Here is a 19109-nt window from a genome sequence, read left to right on the forward strand (position 1 = left end):
AGGCCCTTTAAATATATATATATATATATATATATATATATATATATATATATATATATATCTTCTTCTTCTTATATGGCACTAACGTTCCTAGAGGAACTCCGCCGTCTCAACGTAGCATTACTTGCGTCATTTTCATTAGTACTTAGTTGAGATTTCTATGCCAAATAACACGCCTTGAATGCATTCTGAGTGGCAAGCTCTAGAATACGCGTGACCATAGTGCAAGTCAGAGGAAATTTCTTTGAAGAAAAATTTCCCCCACCAGAACGGGAATCGAACCCGAACCCCCGACATGTTAGGTTTCACGCTAACCACTCGGCCACGGGAGCACCTAGCCATATATATATATATATATATATATATATATATATATATATATATATATATATATATATATATATATATATATATATAAATATATATATATATATATATATATATATATATATATATTTATATATATATATTTAAATAATAAATATAATAAATATATATATATACATAAAATTCCCTATTGATGTGGAAAACTCATATTTCCTCAAACGGAGTACACACTTTCATTCGAATCAAAAATACTCATGTTTTGTCTTTTGTCGAATTCATCTGGAATTACTCTATGGTAGAACACGTTTCCGGCCCTCCTGCACATTTTGAATTCAATATTCTTGTTTGTCACAAAAAATTGGATTTTTTGTTCGCAGCTGCAAATATAATGCCAGATCATAAGCTTTCTTGCGAATTTATCCACAAAAAAGATTTTGAACATGCTATAGACATCACCTCAACCAGTAGCTTTGTGGAACATTTGTCCGGGTAGCTGCCCATAATATATCTATCTGTTAGGAATGGTTTCTAAACAAATATTTGAGTTGAACATTTTTTTCTTGAAAATCAATCTTAACTTTTCGTAATTCGAGATGTTGCATTGTTGTGTGTTCCATCGAATATATTGAAATCATAAGCAGAAAATACAAAAATATCGTCACATCGTCATTACACATTGCAAGTGGCGCTAACAGTTAATCCTCCTCGTTCCTATTTATTTCTCCTTTTTGCTTCGATCCGTAAAAAGTTTTCGAAAAACGAGGGTGGTTGTTCCTTAGATAAGCTAACAAGCATAGGCTAAGTGTTTCCTACAAAGGGAAAAAAAACCTCACAAGTTTTTTTTCCCTTCACCGTTTATCTCACATTTTTGTTTTATTTTGTTCGGGGGAAATTTTGACAGCACTTAATGTTTTTATTTTACCACTTTTTTCCTCCCGCAGCTTTTCGAGCCGAAGTCAATCTCGTGACAACAACAACAACTACAAAAAATGACATACATGTTCGATGTTAGATGGCAGTAAATCATTTAACGGTGGCCTCTCGGTAACGCTTTTTTTTAACCTGTCTTTTCGATCCTTCGGGCGTTGGAGGAGTTCGTTGGTGGTTTGGGAGAATTGAGAAATTTTTCAGATGTCATCTCGTTTTTTTCGGTATGTTTTTTTTCGCTCTACGCATGAGTCATTAGGAAACAATTTGAGGAATTTTATGGGCAATGTTTTATTTTTAGCGTGGAATTTAATGGCATGAAAACTTGCTTCAACTCCACACGGAAGCACAACCAATCAAAAGTCAATTTTGCGGGAATCATTTGAACGAACAAACAAACAGTGCACCATATGCTCTAGTTATTACAAGTAGCATAAAGTTCTCACGGTCTGTTTTAATTGCTGTATGCTTTCTACGTTCACGCTGCCAGCACCCCTTCTAGCAGGCAGGCACTTTGCGCCAGAGGCGCCAGGATAATCTAATAATTGCCCGCCCAAACATTTCAATTGGCCTATCGATCGGCCGACACGTACATCCGATTCGACACAAACATCCGAATTGGTTTGTTGTGGCATGGACAGCTAAAATCAGCTTCTGAGCCGAAATAGTGGAATCCAATTAAACCCGGGCTATTATTCTTAATGCATTAAGTTATAATGATGATTTTACAGTTTCCGCGACGGTTCGTTTGCTTTGATACGGAAATACCTCCCGGTTGCGGTGTGCATGATGTATGTGGAGTAGCAACTTTATCTGTCGGAATAATTATTTTTGAAAAATAAATGAGTTTTCACTTGTTATAAATTATTGTAAATAATTATCAATTCATTGCAGCCCAGTTTTATAGTTCATTTATATTTATCCATTACAAGACCAACACAACTGCAGCTGTGTTGCGAGTAAATTAATAACTGTTTATTGACAAAAAAATCTAGTTATTCTTTGGAATTGAATTAATATAAAATACAAAAAGTATTCAGCAAGTTTTCCGTTAGATTGAATTTCAAATACGCGTGATTCAGAGTCTTTACCTCCTCATGTTTATTCACGCAGAACACCAAAAAAATAACAGAATTCGCGAGAATCTCCCGGAATTTCATGAATGAAATTGTGCACAAGACAACAGTTATCTGTTTTTCCACCTCGCTGTATCTTTATTTTTAATCTTACAAAAATAGAATATCGATCAAAATAATCAACGATAGGATCAGGAGTAAACATCGGATGGAATATATGTACAATTTTATTATTGCTACTCGCCCTAGATCGATACACCTCCGAGATGGGGGCGAACCGCGGATACAAACTTCATTCACTTCCCAATCATATGATCTTGTTTATTTTCACCTCGCAAATATTTATACACAATATATATATATATATAAAGTCATGCAACGAGAAGTAAACAATCGAACTGCGAAGGCTGCGAATAAAAAAAAACAAACAACATACAAATTCCCACTGGAAGTATGTAAAACGCGCGCGAGTTCGCTATTTATAACCTCCGCGTGGTTAGGGAATAAACAATAGTGGGTAATGCATATTACATGCCACAGGTTAATGCATGTGGCGTTTAGCTGGCGCTTTTTCGCGATCGACAATTCCGCTTCCTGACGTCATGGAGTCGACACCCGGCCAACCGCCCGCGTCTTCTGCTGGTGAATCAATGCTCGCAAACTACTTTCCTAGTTCGTTTGCCGATTCATATCAGACTAATATTATATCATTCGCTAACCTTTGATGGAAAAATTAAAAGCACCATGACTGAGTTTGGATGCTATCAACTATTGGTATCACCTTCGTTGACCTAACAATCCTAGCGATGCGATGTGACTCACACATCGCGAAAGAGTGCTACCCGAAGAAGCTATTGAACGCGGTTTCCGGTGAGCGGCAGTGCGGTTCTTGGAAGAAATTCTCGCCGGGTTCGGACAATAAATTATAGCTCCGTCGAAATCACTTCCGTTTCCTAACTAACCAGGCGAAAACGAGTTGCGGGTGGAGAAAAGCTGCGCGCACTTGGCATGCGCAACTCGCGATAGGCTCTCTGCGCGGAGGCATTCTGTCCGGACTCTGTTGGTCTTTTGGTCTCGCGGACAGGTCGAAGAATGCGTTAAACAAACATTACAGCAAGCCAAAATGAACCGGCTGTGGAGATATGTTTAGAGAATATTAAATAGTTTCCAGCGCTGGGACATAGCAGTGTCGTTTATGAACCACTCATCATGTGATACAATATGTTTTATTATCTTGACGTATGCTTTCTGTCAAAGCCCTGCCGCCTTGCAAGAGTGTGGTGGTTTTGGGCAGTCAAAATATGTATAAACTTTGATCTGAAAGTAATGAGAATTTTGGATTTGTTGTGGATGTCAAAAATTGATTGCCAAATTATGTTGTGTAATAGTTATTTTAGATGATTTTTTTACTTGAAGGAAAATGGATAACTTAAATTGCATGATATCTTGCTAAAAATGAAATGAAGTGTGGCACTCTATTTGAAACACATATTTGTGGCATATGGAGGGTCTACAATGAACAATTTAAGGGTTTAAAGGTTAAATACTAACAAAATTCGGTTGTATTTATTAATTTGGGTAACACATTGGGCCTGATTCTCGAATACACTACGAATACACTTCACGGTGGAAACAGAATGAAACGTATTCGCGATGACAACGGTACAGTGTTGTCATCGTGACATCTGGATACGAGATAAGTTTTTCACTAAACTTATCATTATAATATCAAATTATCTTCAGATGAAATTTTTGTATGAGATTATTACATCACATGAAGAAAACAAAGTTTTCCACTCACATTGAATACCAGTTTGATACAAAGAAGTTAATTTTCATTGATGATTTTTTATTTGAAAAGTGCTCATTCTGCCCGAAAACTCATTATTACCTTCGACACTTCACTAACTCGTAAAACGTATTTCAATGGCGTGCCGTTTATTTCGTTTCCACCGTGAAGTGTATTCGAGAATCAGGCCCATTTTCAAAATTTCCCTTAATTAAGTTTTCCAACAGAGGTTTCAAAACCAAGGAACCTAGGGATATCGACATTGCAAATATATGCAAGTCGGGGGCATTGTTATTTTGCAAGTAAGATGAGTGAAACGATTGATTCTATCAAATAAAATTTAAATTTGGAACTTTAATGTTGATTGCTTCGTGAAATTTCATATCAGGTACCGATAATTGTGCAACTGTGACTGTTGCTCACCATCAATGGTTGTTGTAACCATCGTAGGGCTGTACTTGAGTCCGTCCAGAAATATACCTCTGTGGATAATTTGATTGATCTGGCCTCGCCTTCAAAAATATCGACTGGGCAATACTGCACCGCACAATTCCAATCGTGGGATGAATTGGGTTTTCAGCCGCGCTACTCGCGATTTCGAGGACATCGAAGCTACCTTTACTGCCCCATTGGCATCTTCAGTTCTGAGATATGCACACGATCCGAAGGCTTTCTCAGAGGCATCGGAGAAGCCCTTGGATGACTTATAATTCGCCCCACGCGTAAATTTAGCAGTGGATTTAACCACTCTTTAACCGCCAGAGAAGCCGCATATTTTTTTTGGCCCGATCACCGCTCTTTTTAGACCGAGAGGGTCGAAAATGGTGTCAATTATTGGTAGAATTTTACGTTTTGTGTATTTATCAGATGGAGATGAATTTACTTCAAATCGGTATTGAAAAAATTGTAAGGGGTTCTATCTAGGACACGACCGCATATTTTCGTCGTAGAAATACGCAATTATATTATGCAATCCACTTGTTTACCACTTCGAATATTATTTTAGAATGCAATTTTAGTAATGGATTATGTTCTTCGTTACAAAGAAATTTGATGAACGTCCTTTTACGTTAGATATAATGCCTAGCACTATCAAAATATGTGAACGGAAAAATTGTCAAACGATCATTGTATTTTACATTTCCCTCTGTAATCATTGCACATCTCATGGTTACGTTCATTTACTCTAGTATCTGCAATGACGATTTTCCCATGCTTCTCAGTTCAAAAGTACGTTTTAGGGAAACATATTTCGATCTGCACAACGACAAGCGAGTACTAAAGTACTCAACGCCAAAAAGTACCCCCGAATTGCATGTATTTGCAAAATGGATTCCCCCAGGCACATTAATTTTGAAGTCCGTATTAGAGAAACACAGCTCAGTGGGGAAAAAATACCCCCGACTTGCATGTTTTGACAAAGCCGATTCCGCCAGGTACATTGATTTTGAAGTCCGTGTTAGGAAAACACAGCTTGGTGGGAACAAAAATACCCCCGACTTGCATGTATATTTGAAAAGCGGATTTCCACAGATACATCGATTTTGAAGTCTGTGTTGGGGAAACCGTAAATCGGGCCAATCAAAACTTGACAATTAGGGCTTTTAGATAATGCTTAACATTTTACAGTTATTCAAATGTTCATCTCATGAAAAATAACATTTTATTAATTGTGATAAACGCGTAGAGTTATTTCCTATTAATTGATACAAACATCTTTCCGATCTGTTGAGGAAAGGTTCGAATTATAAGCATTCGAAATACAGGTAGGGTTAGCACACAAATCGTCTGAACAAATGTATGGGAAAAATGGAAGTTCTTCCAGCTTTCATGAATTTAAACCGTTTGGAGATAAGTGAATAGTAATGTATAATATATCAAACAAATCTTAGAGAATTTCCGATTCGATTGGTATGCAAATCACGAGAATTTGTTCACAGTGGAAATAGTTATTAACGTTAACTTTATTTCATAAAAACGTGACCTGTTTTCTGTTTAATTTTGTGCGCCACACAATTACCACAGATTCTACCTTTCTTCACGAAATGTTGAAGAGCGAACTTCATGCGCTTTTTTCCAACATCAGGATAGTTTTCAATAACTACGGGATCGATACAAGAAATACATCGTGTCACGGGATACGACAAAGGATCGTTCCTTAATTTTTCGAAGAAATGCTCTTTACCGTTCTGTCGAAAAATGAAGACATTTTTCTCAGAGACTTTATTGTTCTCATCAACAACAATTTATCCTCAACAGCCCCAATTATCCTGAGAATCGTCCATGCTGAGTTGACCCGCTTCCTTCATAATACACCGCGTTTCACAGCTATGGGCGGCATTGGGGCAAGTTTGTTGGGTTACGATCTTTCGGCACGAACGGTATCTTTTTCTCCTCAAGATACGCCAGCGTCTTCTTGACGTAATGGGAAGACGCCTTGTCCGGCCAGAAGACGTACTTCCCATCCGCGTGATGCTCGTTCAGGAACGGCAGCAGGATTTTATCGAGGCACTCTTCTCGATAGATTTGTTGGTTGATTGCCAGAGCGCTCGGCTTAAACCAAGGCTTTGAAATGCCCCGGTCGGAAATGGCGATGTACAACACAACCTTTTTTTCAAACTTGTGCTTGAACTTGTATTTCACTTCAAGTGGATGACTTGTCGCTGGAGTAGTAATTATCATTTCCTGGAATATTTCGTCTTCTTCCTGCAGACGACTCCTTCCATCTTGAGGGTCCGATGGATCAATACGTTAGAGCAGCCATATTTCCGACAGGCGTCACGCAGGCTGGTTGCGTCCTAGTTGTCAAACAGCTTCTTTAACGATGTCTTCCTCTGCTTCGTCATTATCGTCACCGGACGACCACTTCCGACTTTCCGCTCTACGTTCAGGGAACCCAGGATACGATATACCGTACTGACAGGTACATTTTCTTCCTTAAAATGTGCCACCGTGAACTTTTTTCCTTGCTGGAAATGCGTTTCGTAGAACCGTACAATGCGTTCGCGGAGCACGTGCTGTTTCGACGCCATCTTTGCTTTGACTAAATTCAAACTAGCAAAACCAAACACGCCTACTGTTTCTAGGGAACCCAAAGAGCAATTTACTTGGAGAAAGAAAATTTTACTCTTTATTTGAGTTACTGAAAGGTATTGAAAAAACCCTCTTTTTTTATTAAGGGGGTATTCTAGTCTAGAAATCTGAAAAAATTGAAATTTTTTTTTTACCATATTTCTGTAGTTTAGGCATTCAAGAATATACTCTAGAAAGGACTTATCGAAAATCCTATTATTTACCTAGTTAGAGCCATCTTATTGATGTGGTATATAACCTGTTACGGCCATCACAATGAACTTCAAACGCGTTTCTCTCGGAACTAGTTTTTTTCTAACTGGCGTACACGATATCTCAAGTTCTACTGAACCGATTTATGTCAAATTTATATGAATATAATCTGCATACATCTCTCTATCGCATGAACCAATAAAACATTATAACTTTTTAATTTTACTATTTTTAAAAAATCGGTAAACGCAAAAAAAAACGTTTTAAACAGCATTTTTGTTTTCAAACGGCCGCCATTTTGTTAAAACCCATGTTTTTGACTTGTCCGAGGTTCATGCCATAGCGACATCTTTACTGATTCAGAATCTGTTCGATTTTTTTGTTTCAGATAACCAGAAGGACTGGAATCGTGTACGCCATGGCACAACTTTTTTTTGAACACCCTCACTTCACCAGCATGTAACTATTCTAATTATGAATATTTTTTTTCTGTCCTATTTTTGTTTTATTGTTGAAAGATAGATAAACGAATAATTATATAATGGATAGTAAAAATATTCTTTGTTTTATTTTTACGGAGTTCGAAAAAACGTCCGAAATTCGTGTCTCTACACTAGAATACACTCTTAACACCCGTTATAGAACCAGATGAAAAAACTCTCCTTCCTTTACTAAATTAATGTCGATTTCACATGAATTACAATAATTATCTAATTCGTAGGTCAGCTTTAGTTCTCAATCAGTTCAAATAACCAATTGGGGGTGGTTTCGACCAAGCTGGGCCATGTTGTAGTGTGTATCTAGTTCTACGCAGAGGATACTGTTCGTTTAAGATGTTCAAATCACTCATACTGCTTGCAAGCTGCATCTACTATTCGTACGATCACTCCTCATAAGTTCTTGATAGGGTTTTGATCTGTTATACAAGCTTACCAGTCCAGAATCTGAAGCTCTTATTCATTAAACCATGCCATGACTATAGTTGTGTGTGTTCCATACCATGTGTGTTCTATAGTTGTGAAACGCAGTGTACTAGGTTTAGCTTCAAAACATTTGGGGAATAGCGCTTAGAACTAGAGCTTCCGGAGCGGCCAAAACTATGTGATGACACAGTGTTCAGTACTCTGGATTCTTTTATTACGCGATTTTTTTTGTGATTTTATTTTGCGCGAGAGCGTTTGCGAGAATCGTTGTGATGAGCGCGTTCTATGATGGGGCAATCTTTTTTTACGCGATTCTCTCAAAGCAACGCGATTTGCTCGAAATTACGCGATCTTCCTTTTTGCGCACACGTATCAGTCGCGTAAAAAAATAACTCAGTGTACCCATATTAGCTCTGTCTTCGTCACATTTTCTCCCAGAATATATCGTTAAAAGGATCAGGTCTACCACTTGCTGAGGAAGATTACCCAAATGACCCTGTAACCTGACTCGACTCTGTATTCTGCGTTTCGGTGGAAATGGATACATTAAAGTTGTTTTCAAATGTACCCACGACCATGTGTGGATTGGTGCATGGCTAGGCCGACCAAACGTACCGTTTCTAACGGGACAGTACCGTTTTTGCGACCAATTTCGATTGTCCCGTCTTTTTATCAATCTGTACCGTATTTTGAGTATAAAGTATAGAACAAAATGTTTTTTCTTCCAATGCAATTATTTTCAACACATTCATTCGAATGAACGTATGATTGGAATTTAGATTTAAAATTATGCTCAGTGTTTTTGTATTCATGTAGAACAATTGAAATCTTTTAGTAAAACGATTCTTTTCTCTTTGACTTTCTAGGGGCTTAGTATTTTTGACGGATTGCATTTCATTTTTTCTTTCACAATATAAATGTAATGTTGTACTACGCGATCTATTTGAAAACCCGTGCCTCAAAGTATGGTGTTTTTTTTTTAACACGAAACCGATCAGTTACCTTTCGAACATTTATTGGCCTTGTTGGGAGACAAATAAACAAATTGTTGTGTATTTAATTTTTTACATTCGAATTCTGTTACTTTCTCTGGCAACACTGCCGTTCAGTTTTTTTTAGTAGACTTTAGACTATCGAAAAGAATACCACTTTTTGTCGGTATATGACAATCTGAATTAAGTCTGTTTAGTTATTTGTAATGCAAATAAAAGTTATAAATCGCATCCGTCGTCGTCTCTTCTACCTCTAAAATCCCGAAGATATAAAATTTTGGTGTCAGAAGTGGGATTTAGAGGCAAGTTTTTCGGTCGAAAGTAAGACGCGTACGTTTTGATCCAGTGACAAAATACAATGGCGGACCCAGAGCTAATGCAGTCACTGACGCAGATGCTAGCGGATGCCTTGAAATCCTCCTTTGCGCATTTGGCGCACCCGAGTCCCGTCCAAGCCGCGACTGCGCCAACCACCAAAACACCATCGTTTTCTGTCTCGGAGTATCGATCCTCGGACACCACTTCGGTAGCGGACTACTTCAACCGCTTTGAGTGGGCTCTTCAATTGAGTAATATCCCGGAAGCACAATACGCTCATTATGCTCGAGTGCATATGGGTGCGGAACTGAACAATGCCGTCAAGTTCCTTGTGAGTCCAAATAACCCGGCAGATGTCCCGTATGATGAGCTCCGAAAGACGTTAGTCGACCACTTTGACCAAGCTAAGGATAAGTACGTAGAAAGCATCAAATTCCGGGAAATCGTACAGCAAAGAGGCGAGTCGATTTCCAGCTTCGTTCTACGACTCAAACAAGGTGCTGCTAATTGCGAGTATGGCGAATTTCTCGATAGGATGCTCATCGAACAGCTGTTGCACGGTCTAGAATCGCGAGAAATGTGTGACGAGATTATTGCCAAGAAACCAGTGACGTTCAAAGACGCTTTTGGAGTTGCACATACCCTTGAAGCTACTCGCAACACAACCAAAGAAGTGCAAATAGCCAGATCATTGTTGACACCAGAAGCAACCAACAAACTTGGCTACGAGCGGCCAAAGACACGGAGAGTACATCCTAGCAGCTCATCCTCGTCGTATCTACAAATGTCACACAAACCGAATTACAACGAAAAAACATCATTCGACCAGAGTGTGTGTGGTGGATGTGGCGGTAACCATCCACGCAACAAGTGTAAGTTCCAGAGTGCGACGTGCTTCAACTGTGGGAAGACAGGCCATATCTCTAAAGTCTGCAGAGCACCAAAGCGGAATTTCCACGATCAATCCACCTCACAGGTACAATCGGAGGAACCTGCCATGCAAGTAGACGTCGTGCAGTCTCTGGACAAAATTCATTCCATCGCCACGTCTGGAAAGCGAGTCATTAACGTCATCATCGACGGACGGATGCTAGAAATGGAAGTGGATACCGGAGCTCCTTGCGGAATCATCAGTGAAGCGAAACTACGGACGCTCAAACCCTCCTTTACATTGTTACGGACAGATCGTCAGTTCTCCAGTTACACTGGTCACCGTATTCAGTGTTTGGGTCGACTACCAGTAAACGTCAGCATCGGGAAAACGACACGAAAGCTGGATTTGTACGTCGTGTCCGGTGACTATGATACGCTGTGTGGAAGAGAGTGGATTGCCAAATTTTCGGGTGAACTGGACCTGAATGAGCTATTCGCCCAAAACGACGCGGTGCATTCACTTGTACCTACCGCTCCTGTGTTACTGAAAAAACAACAACAAGCTCTATCGCAGTTGCTCGCAACTTATGAAGATGTCTTCAGCGAAACTCCCGGTAAGCTAATAGGACCTTCCGCATCAGTGCATCTGAAACCGGGGACAGTTCCAGTCTTTGCCAAAGCTCGTGACGTTCCGCTGGCATTGAGAAGCCAGTATGCCCAAGAAATCGACAAAAAGCTAGCTGCTGGTGTATACGAGAGAGTCGACTATTCTGAATGGGCGTCCCCCACCCACATCGTAGTGAAGAAAAACGGGAAACTACGCATCACCGGTAACTACAAGCCAACAGTAAACCCTCGGATGATCATCGACGAACACCCGATTCCCAAGATAGAATCAATCTTCCACCGAATGAAGGGAGCGAATCTATTCTGTCATCTAGACGTGACGGATGCGTACACTCATCTAACCATCGACGCGGAGTTTCGACATATCCTCACACTGAACACACCAACACATGGGTTGGTCCGTCCGACACGAGCAGTATACGGAGCAGCGAACATCCCAGCGATCTGGCAACGTCGCATGGAAGCTGTGCTTCAAGGTTTGTCCAATGTGATTAATTTCTTTGACGACGTTATAGTCTTTGCAGACAACTTCGAGAACCTGCTAATTGCACTCACAGCAGTTTTCGACAGAATGAGGCACCACGGTTTACGCTTGAACCGATCTAAATGTGTGTTCGGCACCCCAGTCCTTGAGTGTCTGGGTCACAAAATCGACATAAACGGTTTACACAAATCGGACCAACACATCGAAGCCATTCGCAATGCACCCCGCCCGACCAACGCAGATGAGCTACAGCTGTTTTTGGGAAAAGCCACATATTACAACGCTTTCATTCCCAATCTCTCCACCCGATCTCGTTGTTTGCGAGACATGCTGCAAGAGGAATCATTCGTGTGGGAGTCAGAGCGAATTGCCGCTTACGAAGACATCAAAACAGCGCTCATCTCACCGCAGGTCCTAATGCAATATGATCCGGACCTTCCCTTGATATTGGCCACGGACGCCAGTAAAACTGGTTTAGGCGCAGTTCTCTCCCACCGACTGGGAAGTGGCCTGGAACGACCGATCGCTTACGCAAGCTGTGCTATGTCTCACACTGAACAGCGCTACCCACAGATAGATAAAGAGGCTCTAGCCATCGTATGGGCAGTCAAAAAGTTTTTCAATTACCTATACGCTCGCAGATTTACATTGGTCACCGATAACAAACCACTGAGTCAAATTCTACATCCGACGAAGTCGCTTCCAATTATGTGTATAAGCAGAATGGCCAATTATGCGGACTATTTGGCGCACTTCAATTTTGATGTTGTGTTCAAATCTACGAAACAGAACGTTAATGCAGATTACTGCTCTCGAATACCTCAACTACTTCCAAGATGCGAGGTTAACAAAATGTTTTGCTGTGAGGCTAGAGATATTGGCGAAGACGAACTCGATGTTTTTGCTATTCATCAGGTCGAACAACTACCAATTCGCGCCGAGCACATCGCTCGTGAAACGCGCAAGGATCCTAGCCTTGGTAAGATCGTACAGCTGTTGGAAGCCGGCACCGATCTAACCCGATCTGGCTACAAATCACCAGAGTCGAAGTACACACTTGCAGCTAACTGTCTTTTGTTTGAGCACCGAGTAGTTGTACCGTCTGTTCTACGTTCGACAGTGTTAAACGATCTTCACGTCGCACACATTGGTATGGTTAAAATGAAAGGAATCGCTCGTTCTTTTGTTTACTGGCCGGGTATCGATGTGGACATAGAAACAACAGTGAAATCTTGTTTCGTGTGTGCCCGACAAGCGCACGCTCCTCCGAAGTTCAGCGAACACCATTGGCAATATCCCAAAGGCGCATGGGAACGGATTCATATCGACTACGCTGGTCCGGTGGCAGGCTCAATGCTGCTGATTGTAGTCGACGCCTACAGTAAGTGGTTGGAGGTCAAGGTCACCACCTCTACCACTGCAGAAACAACTATTGGAATTATGGACGAGCTGTTTTCCCGATACGGAGCACCAATCACAGTTGTATCTGATAACGGTCCTCAATTTACGGCCGGCGAATTCAAGCTGTTTTTGCAAAAAAGTGGAGTGAAGTTTCATAAGCTGTCGGCCCCGTACCATCCAGCAACAAATGGTCAGGCCGAACGATATGTTCAAACGACGAAAGATGCACTCAAGGCCATGGGAACAACTGCATCTAATTTGCAATCGAACCTGAATAACTTCCTGCAGCAGTATCGTTTGGCTCCACACGCAACCACCGGAGAATCGCCTGCCAAGTTGTTTCTTGGTCGAACCCTCCGCACACGATTAGATCTTCTGAAGCCAGACGGCGTTCACCAGAAAGTTACGATAAAACAACAAGCCAATTTCGAGCGTACTTTTCGGCAATTCTGTGTGGGTCAATCAGTTTACTTTCTGTCTGGAAACTCTCGAATGGACAAATGGATCCGTGGTGTAATTGGGGAACGAATAGGTGATCTGCACTACGAAATCGACTATGCTGGGAAACGGTATAAGCGTCACATCGATCAAATTCGTTCGAGGCTCGATGTAAACGGGCGACTAATGGATGAAGCACCAGGAGCTAAGGAGATTAGCCAGCAAGACACGCCACGAGCAACGGTTGTGTTTTTCGACGATGATAGTACAGGTTCGAGAGATCCATCAACTCCTGTAATTCCGAAAAATTCAAGAAGTCCCCAAATGACCCTGTAACCTGACTCGACTCTGTATTCTGCGTTTCGGTGGAAATGGATACATTAAAGTTGTTTTCAAATGTACCCACGACCATGTGTGGATTGGTGCATGGCTAGGCCGACCAAACGTACCGTTTCTAACGGGACAGTACCGTTTTTGCGACCAATTTCGATTGTCCCGTCTTTTTATCAATCTGTACCGTATTTTGAGTATAAAGTATAGAACAAAATGTTTTTTCTTCCAATGCAATTATTTTCAACACATTCATTCGAATGAACGTATGATTGGAATTTAGATTTAAAATTATGCTCAGTGTTTTTGTATTCATGTAGAACAATTGAAATCTTTTAGTAAAACGATTCTTTTCTCTTTGACTTTCTAGGGGCTTAGTATTTTTGACGGATTGCATTTCATTTTTTCTTTCACAATATAAATGTAATGTTGTACTACGCGATCTATTTGAAAACCCGTGCCTCAAAGTATGGTGTTTTTTTTTTAACACGAAACCGATCAGTTACCTTTCGAACATTTATTGGCCTTGTTGGGAGACAAATAAACAAATTGTTGTGTATTTAATTTTTTACATTCGAATTCTGTTACTTTCTCTGGCAACACTGCCGTTCAGTTTTTTTTAGTAGACTTTAGACTATCGAAAAGAATACCACTTTTTGTCGGTATATGACAATCTGAATTAAGTCTGTTTAGTTATTTGTAATGCAAATAAAAGTTATAAATCGCATCCGTCGTCGTCTCTTCTACCTCTAAAATCCCGAAGATATAAAATTTTGGTGTCAGAAGTGGGATTTAGAGGCAAGTTTTTCGGTCGAAAGTAAGACGCGTACGTTTTGATCCAGTGACAAAATACAATGGCGGACCCAGAGCTAATGCAGTCACTGACGCAGATGCTAGCGGATGCCTTGAAATCCTCCTTTGCGCATTTGGCGCACCCGAGTCCCGTCCAAGCCGCGACTGCGCCAACCACCAAAACACCATCGTTTTCTGTCTCGGAGTATCGATCCTCGGACACCACTTCGGTAGCGGACTACTTCAACCGCTTTGAGTGGGCTCTTCAATTGAGTAATATCCCGGAAGCACAATACGCTCATTATGCTCGAGTGCATATGGGTGCGGAACTGAACAATGCCGTCAAGTTCCTTGTGAGTCCAAATAACCCGGCAGATGTCCCGTATGATGAGCTCCGAAAGACGTTAGTCGACCACTTTGACCAAGCTAAGGATAAGTACGTAGAAAGCATCAAATTCCGGGAAATCGTACAGCAAAGAGGCGAGTCGATTTCCAGCTTCGTTCTACGACTCAAACAAGGTGCTGCTAATTGCGAGTATGGCGAATTTCTCGATAGGATGCTCATCGAACAGCTGTTGCACGGTCTAGAATCGCGAGAAATGTGTGACGAGATTATTGCCAAGAAACCAGTGACGTTCAAAGACGCTTTTGGAGTTGCACATACCCTTGAAGCTACTCGCAACACAACCAAAGAAGTGCAAATAGCCAGATCATTGTTGACACCAGAAGCAACCAACAAACTTGGCTACGAGCGGCCAAAGACACGGAGAGTACATCCTAGCAGCTCATCCTCGTCGTATCTACAAATGTCACACAAACCGAATTACAACGAAAAAACATCATTCGACCAGAGTGTGTGTGGTGGATGTGGCGGTAACCATCCACGCAACAAGTGTAAGTTCCAGAGTGCGACGTGCTTCAACTGTGGGAAGACAGGCCATATCTCTAAAGTCTGCAGAGCACCAAAGCGGAATTTCCACGATCAATCCACCTCACAGGTACAATCGGAGGAACCTGCCATGCAAGTAGACGTCGTGCAGTCTCTGGACAAAATTCATTCCATCGCCACGTCTGGAAAGCGAGTCATTAACGTCATCATCGACGGACGGATGCTAGAAATGGAAGTGGATACCGGAGCTCCTTGCGGAATCATCAGTGAAGCGAAACTACGGACGCTCAAACCCTCCTTTACATTGTTACGGACAGATCGTCAGTTCTCCAGTTACACTGGTCACCGTATTCAGTGTTTGGGTCGACTACCAGTAAACGTCAGCATCGGGAAAACGACACGAAAGCTGGATTTGTACGTCGTGTCCGGTGACTATGATACGCTGTGTGGAAGAGAGTGGATTGCCAAATTTTCGGGTGAACTGGACCTGAATGAGCTATTCGCCCAAAACGACGCGGTGCATTCACTTGTACCTACCGCTCCTGTGTTACTGAAAAAACAACAACAAGCTCTATCGCAGTTGCTCGCAACTTATGAAGATGTCTTCAGCGAAACTCCCGGTAAGCTAATAGGACCTTCCGCATCAGTGCATCTGAAACCGGGGACAGTTCCAGTCTTTGCCAAAGCTCGTGACGTTCCGCTGGCATTGAGAAGCCAGTATGCCCAAGAAATCGACAAAAAGCTAGCTGCTGGTGTATACGAGAGAGTCGACTATTCTGAATGGGCGTCCCCCACCCACATCGTAGTGAAGAAAAACGGGAAACTACGCATCACCGGTAACTACAAGCCAACAGTAAACCCTCGGATGATCATCGACGAACACCCGATTCCCAAGATAGAATCAATCTTCCACCGAATGAAGGGAGCGAATCTATTCTGTCATCTAGACGTGACGGATGCGTACACTCATCTAACCATCGACGCGGAGTTTCGACATATCCTCACACTGAACACACCAACACATGGGTTGGTCCGTCCGACACGAGCAGTATACGGAGCAGCGAACATCCCAGCGATCTGGCAACGTCGCATGGAAGCTGTGCTTCAAGGTTTGTCCAATGTGATTAATTTCTTTGACGACGTTATAGTCTTTGCAGACAACTTCGAGAACCTGCTAATTGCACTCACAGCAGTTTTCGACAGAATGAGGCACCACGGTTTACGCTTGAACCGATCTAAATGTGTGTTCGGCACCCCAGTCCTTGAGTGTCTGGGTCACAAAATCGACATAAACGGTTTACACAAATCGGACCAACACATCGAAGCCATTCGCAATGCACCCCGCCCGACCAACGCAGATGAGCTACAGCTGTTTTTGGGAAAAGCCACATATTACAACGCTTTCATTCCCAATCTCTCCACCCGATCTCGTTGTTTGCGAGACATGCTGCAAGAGGAATCATTCGTGTGGGAGTCAGAGCGAATTGCCGCTTACGAAGACATCAAAACAGCGCTCATCTCACCGCAGGTCCTAATGCAATATGATCCGGACCTTCCCTTGATATTGGCCACGGACGCCAGTAAAACTGGTTTAGGCGCAGTTCTCTCCCACCGACTGGGAAGTGGCCTGGAACGACCGATCGCTTACGCAAGCTGTGCTATGTCTCACACTGAACAGCGCTACCCACAGATAGATAAAGAGGCTCTAGCCATCGTATGGGCAGTCAAAAAGTTTTTCAATTACCTATACGCTCGCAGATTTACATTGGTCACCGATAACAAACCACTGAGTCAAATTCTACATCCGACGAAGTCGCTTCCAATTATGTGTATAAGCAGAATGGCCAATTATGCGGACTATTTGGCGCACTTCAATTTTGATGTTGTGTTCAAATCTACGAAACAGAACGTTAATGCAGATTACTGCTCTCGAATACCTCAACTACTTCCAAGATGCGAGGTTAACAAAATGTTTTGCTGTGAGGCTAGAGATATTGGCGAAGACGAACTCGATGTTTTTGCTATTCATCAGGTCGAACAACTACCAATTCGCGCCGAGCACATCGCTCGTGAAACGCGCAAGGATCCTAGCCTTGGTAAGATCGTACAGCTGTTGGAAGCCGGCACCGATCTAACCCGATCTGGCTACAAATCACCAGAGTCGAAGTACACACTTGCAGCTAACTGTCTTTTGTTTGAGCACCGAGTAGTTGTACCGTCTGTTCTACGTTCGACAGTGTTAAACGATCTTCACGTCGCACACATTGGTATGGTTAAAATGAAAGGAATCGCTCGTTCTTTTGTTTACTGGCCGGGTATCGATGTGGACATAGAAACAACAGTGAAATCTTGTTTCGTGTGTGCCCGACAAGCGCACGCTCCTCCGAAGTTCAGCGAACACCATTGGCAATATCCCAAAGGCGCATGGGAACGGATTCATATCGACTACGCTGGTCCGGTGGCAGGCTCAATGCTGCTGATTGTAGTCGACGCCTACAGTAAGTGGTTGGAGGTCAAGGTCACCACCTCTACCACTGCAGAAACAACTATTGGAATTATGGACGAGCTGTTTTCCCGATACGGAGCACCAATCACAGTTGTATCTGATAACGGTCCTCAATTTACGGCCGGCGAATTCAAGCTGTTTTTGCAAAAAAGTGGAGTGAAGTTTCATAAGCTGTCGGCCCCGTACCATCCAGCAACAAATGGTCAGGCCGAACGATATGTTCAAACGACGAAAGATGCACTCAAGGCCATGGGAACAACTGCATCTAATTTGCAATCGAACCTGAATAACTTCCTGCAGCAGTATCGTTTGGCTCCACACGCAACCACCGGAGAATCGCCTGCCAAGTTGTTTCTTGGTCGAACCCTCCGCACACGATTAGATCTTCTGAAGCCAGACGGCGTTCACCAGAAAGTTACGATAAAACAACAAGCCAATTTCGAGCGTACTTTTCGGCAATTCTGTGTGGGTCAATCAGTTTACTTTCTGTCTGGAAACTCTCGAATGGACAAATGGATCCGTGGTGTAATTGGGGAACGAATAGGTGATCTGCACTACGAAATCGACTATGCTGGGAAACGGTATAAGCGTCACATCGATCAAATTCGTTCGAGGCTCGATGTAAACGGGCGACTAATGGATGAAGCACCAGGAGCTAAGGAGATTAGCCAGCAAGACACGCCACGAGCAACGGTTGTGTTTTTCGACGATGATAGTACAGGTTCGAGAGATCCATCAACTCCTGTAATTGCGAAAAATTCAAGAAGTGTTCTAGCCGAACCATCTTCTCCAGAATTCCACACACCAACCGGTGGCCCGGTTCATCAAGAGGCAAATTCACCTCCTTTCACCTTACGTCGTTCGACAAGATCTCGCCGCCCTCCCGTGAAGTACACACCGTAGAAGACATTCCGAGAGGAGGGAAGAAATGTTGTGTATTTAATTTTTTACATTCGAATTCTGTTACTTTCTCTGGCAACACTGCCGTTCAGTTTTTTTTAGTAGACTTTAGACTATCGAAAAGAATACCACTTTTTGTCGGTATATGACAATCTGAATTAAGTCTGTTTAGTTATTTGTAATGCAAATAAAAGTTATAAATCGCATCCGTCGTCGTCTCTTCTACCTCTAA

General features: G+C 42.1%; 2 protein-coding genes across 2 annotated transcripts; both read left to right on the forward strand.

Annotated features, from left to right (window-relative positions):
* The first annotated feature begins 9677 nt into the window (after positions 1–9677).
* LOC129766858 (uncharacterized protein K02A2.6-like) lies at positions 9678–13796 on the forward strand. The gene has a single exon (XM_055767460.1). It carries the CDS (start codon positions 9678–9680, stop codon positions 13794–13796), a length of 4119 nt encoding a protein of 1372 aa, XP_055623435.1.
* Positions 13797–14644: 848 nt separating this feature from the next.
* LOC129766859 (uncharacterized protein K02A2.6-like) lies at positions 14645–18880 on the forward strand. The gene has a single exon (XM_055767461.1). It carries the CDS (start codon positions 14645–14647, stop codon positions 18878–18880), a length of 4236 nt encoding a protein of 1411 aa, XP_055623436.1.
* Positions 18881–19109: the final 229 nt, after the last annotated feature.

The sequence above is a fragment of the Toxorhynchites rutilus genome, chromosome 2, assembly GCF_029784135.1.
Source record: "Toxorhynchites rutilus septentrionalis strain SRP chromosome 2, ASM2978413v1, whole genome shotgun sequence".
Taxonomy (NCBI): Eukaryota; Metazoa; Arthropoda; class Insecta; order Diptera; family Culicidae; genus Toxorhynchites; species Toxorhynchites rutilus.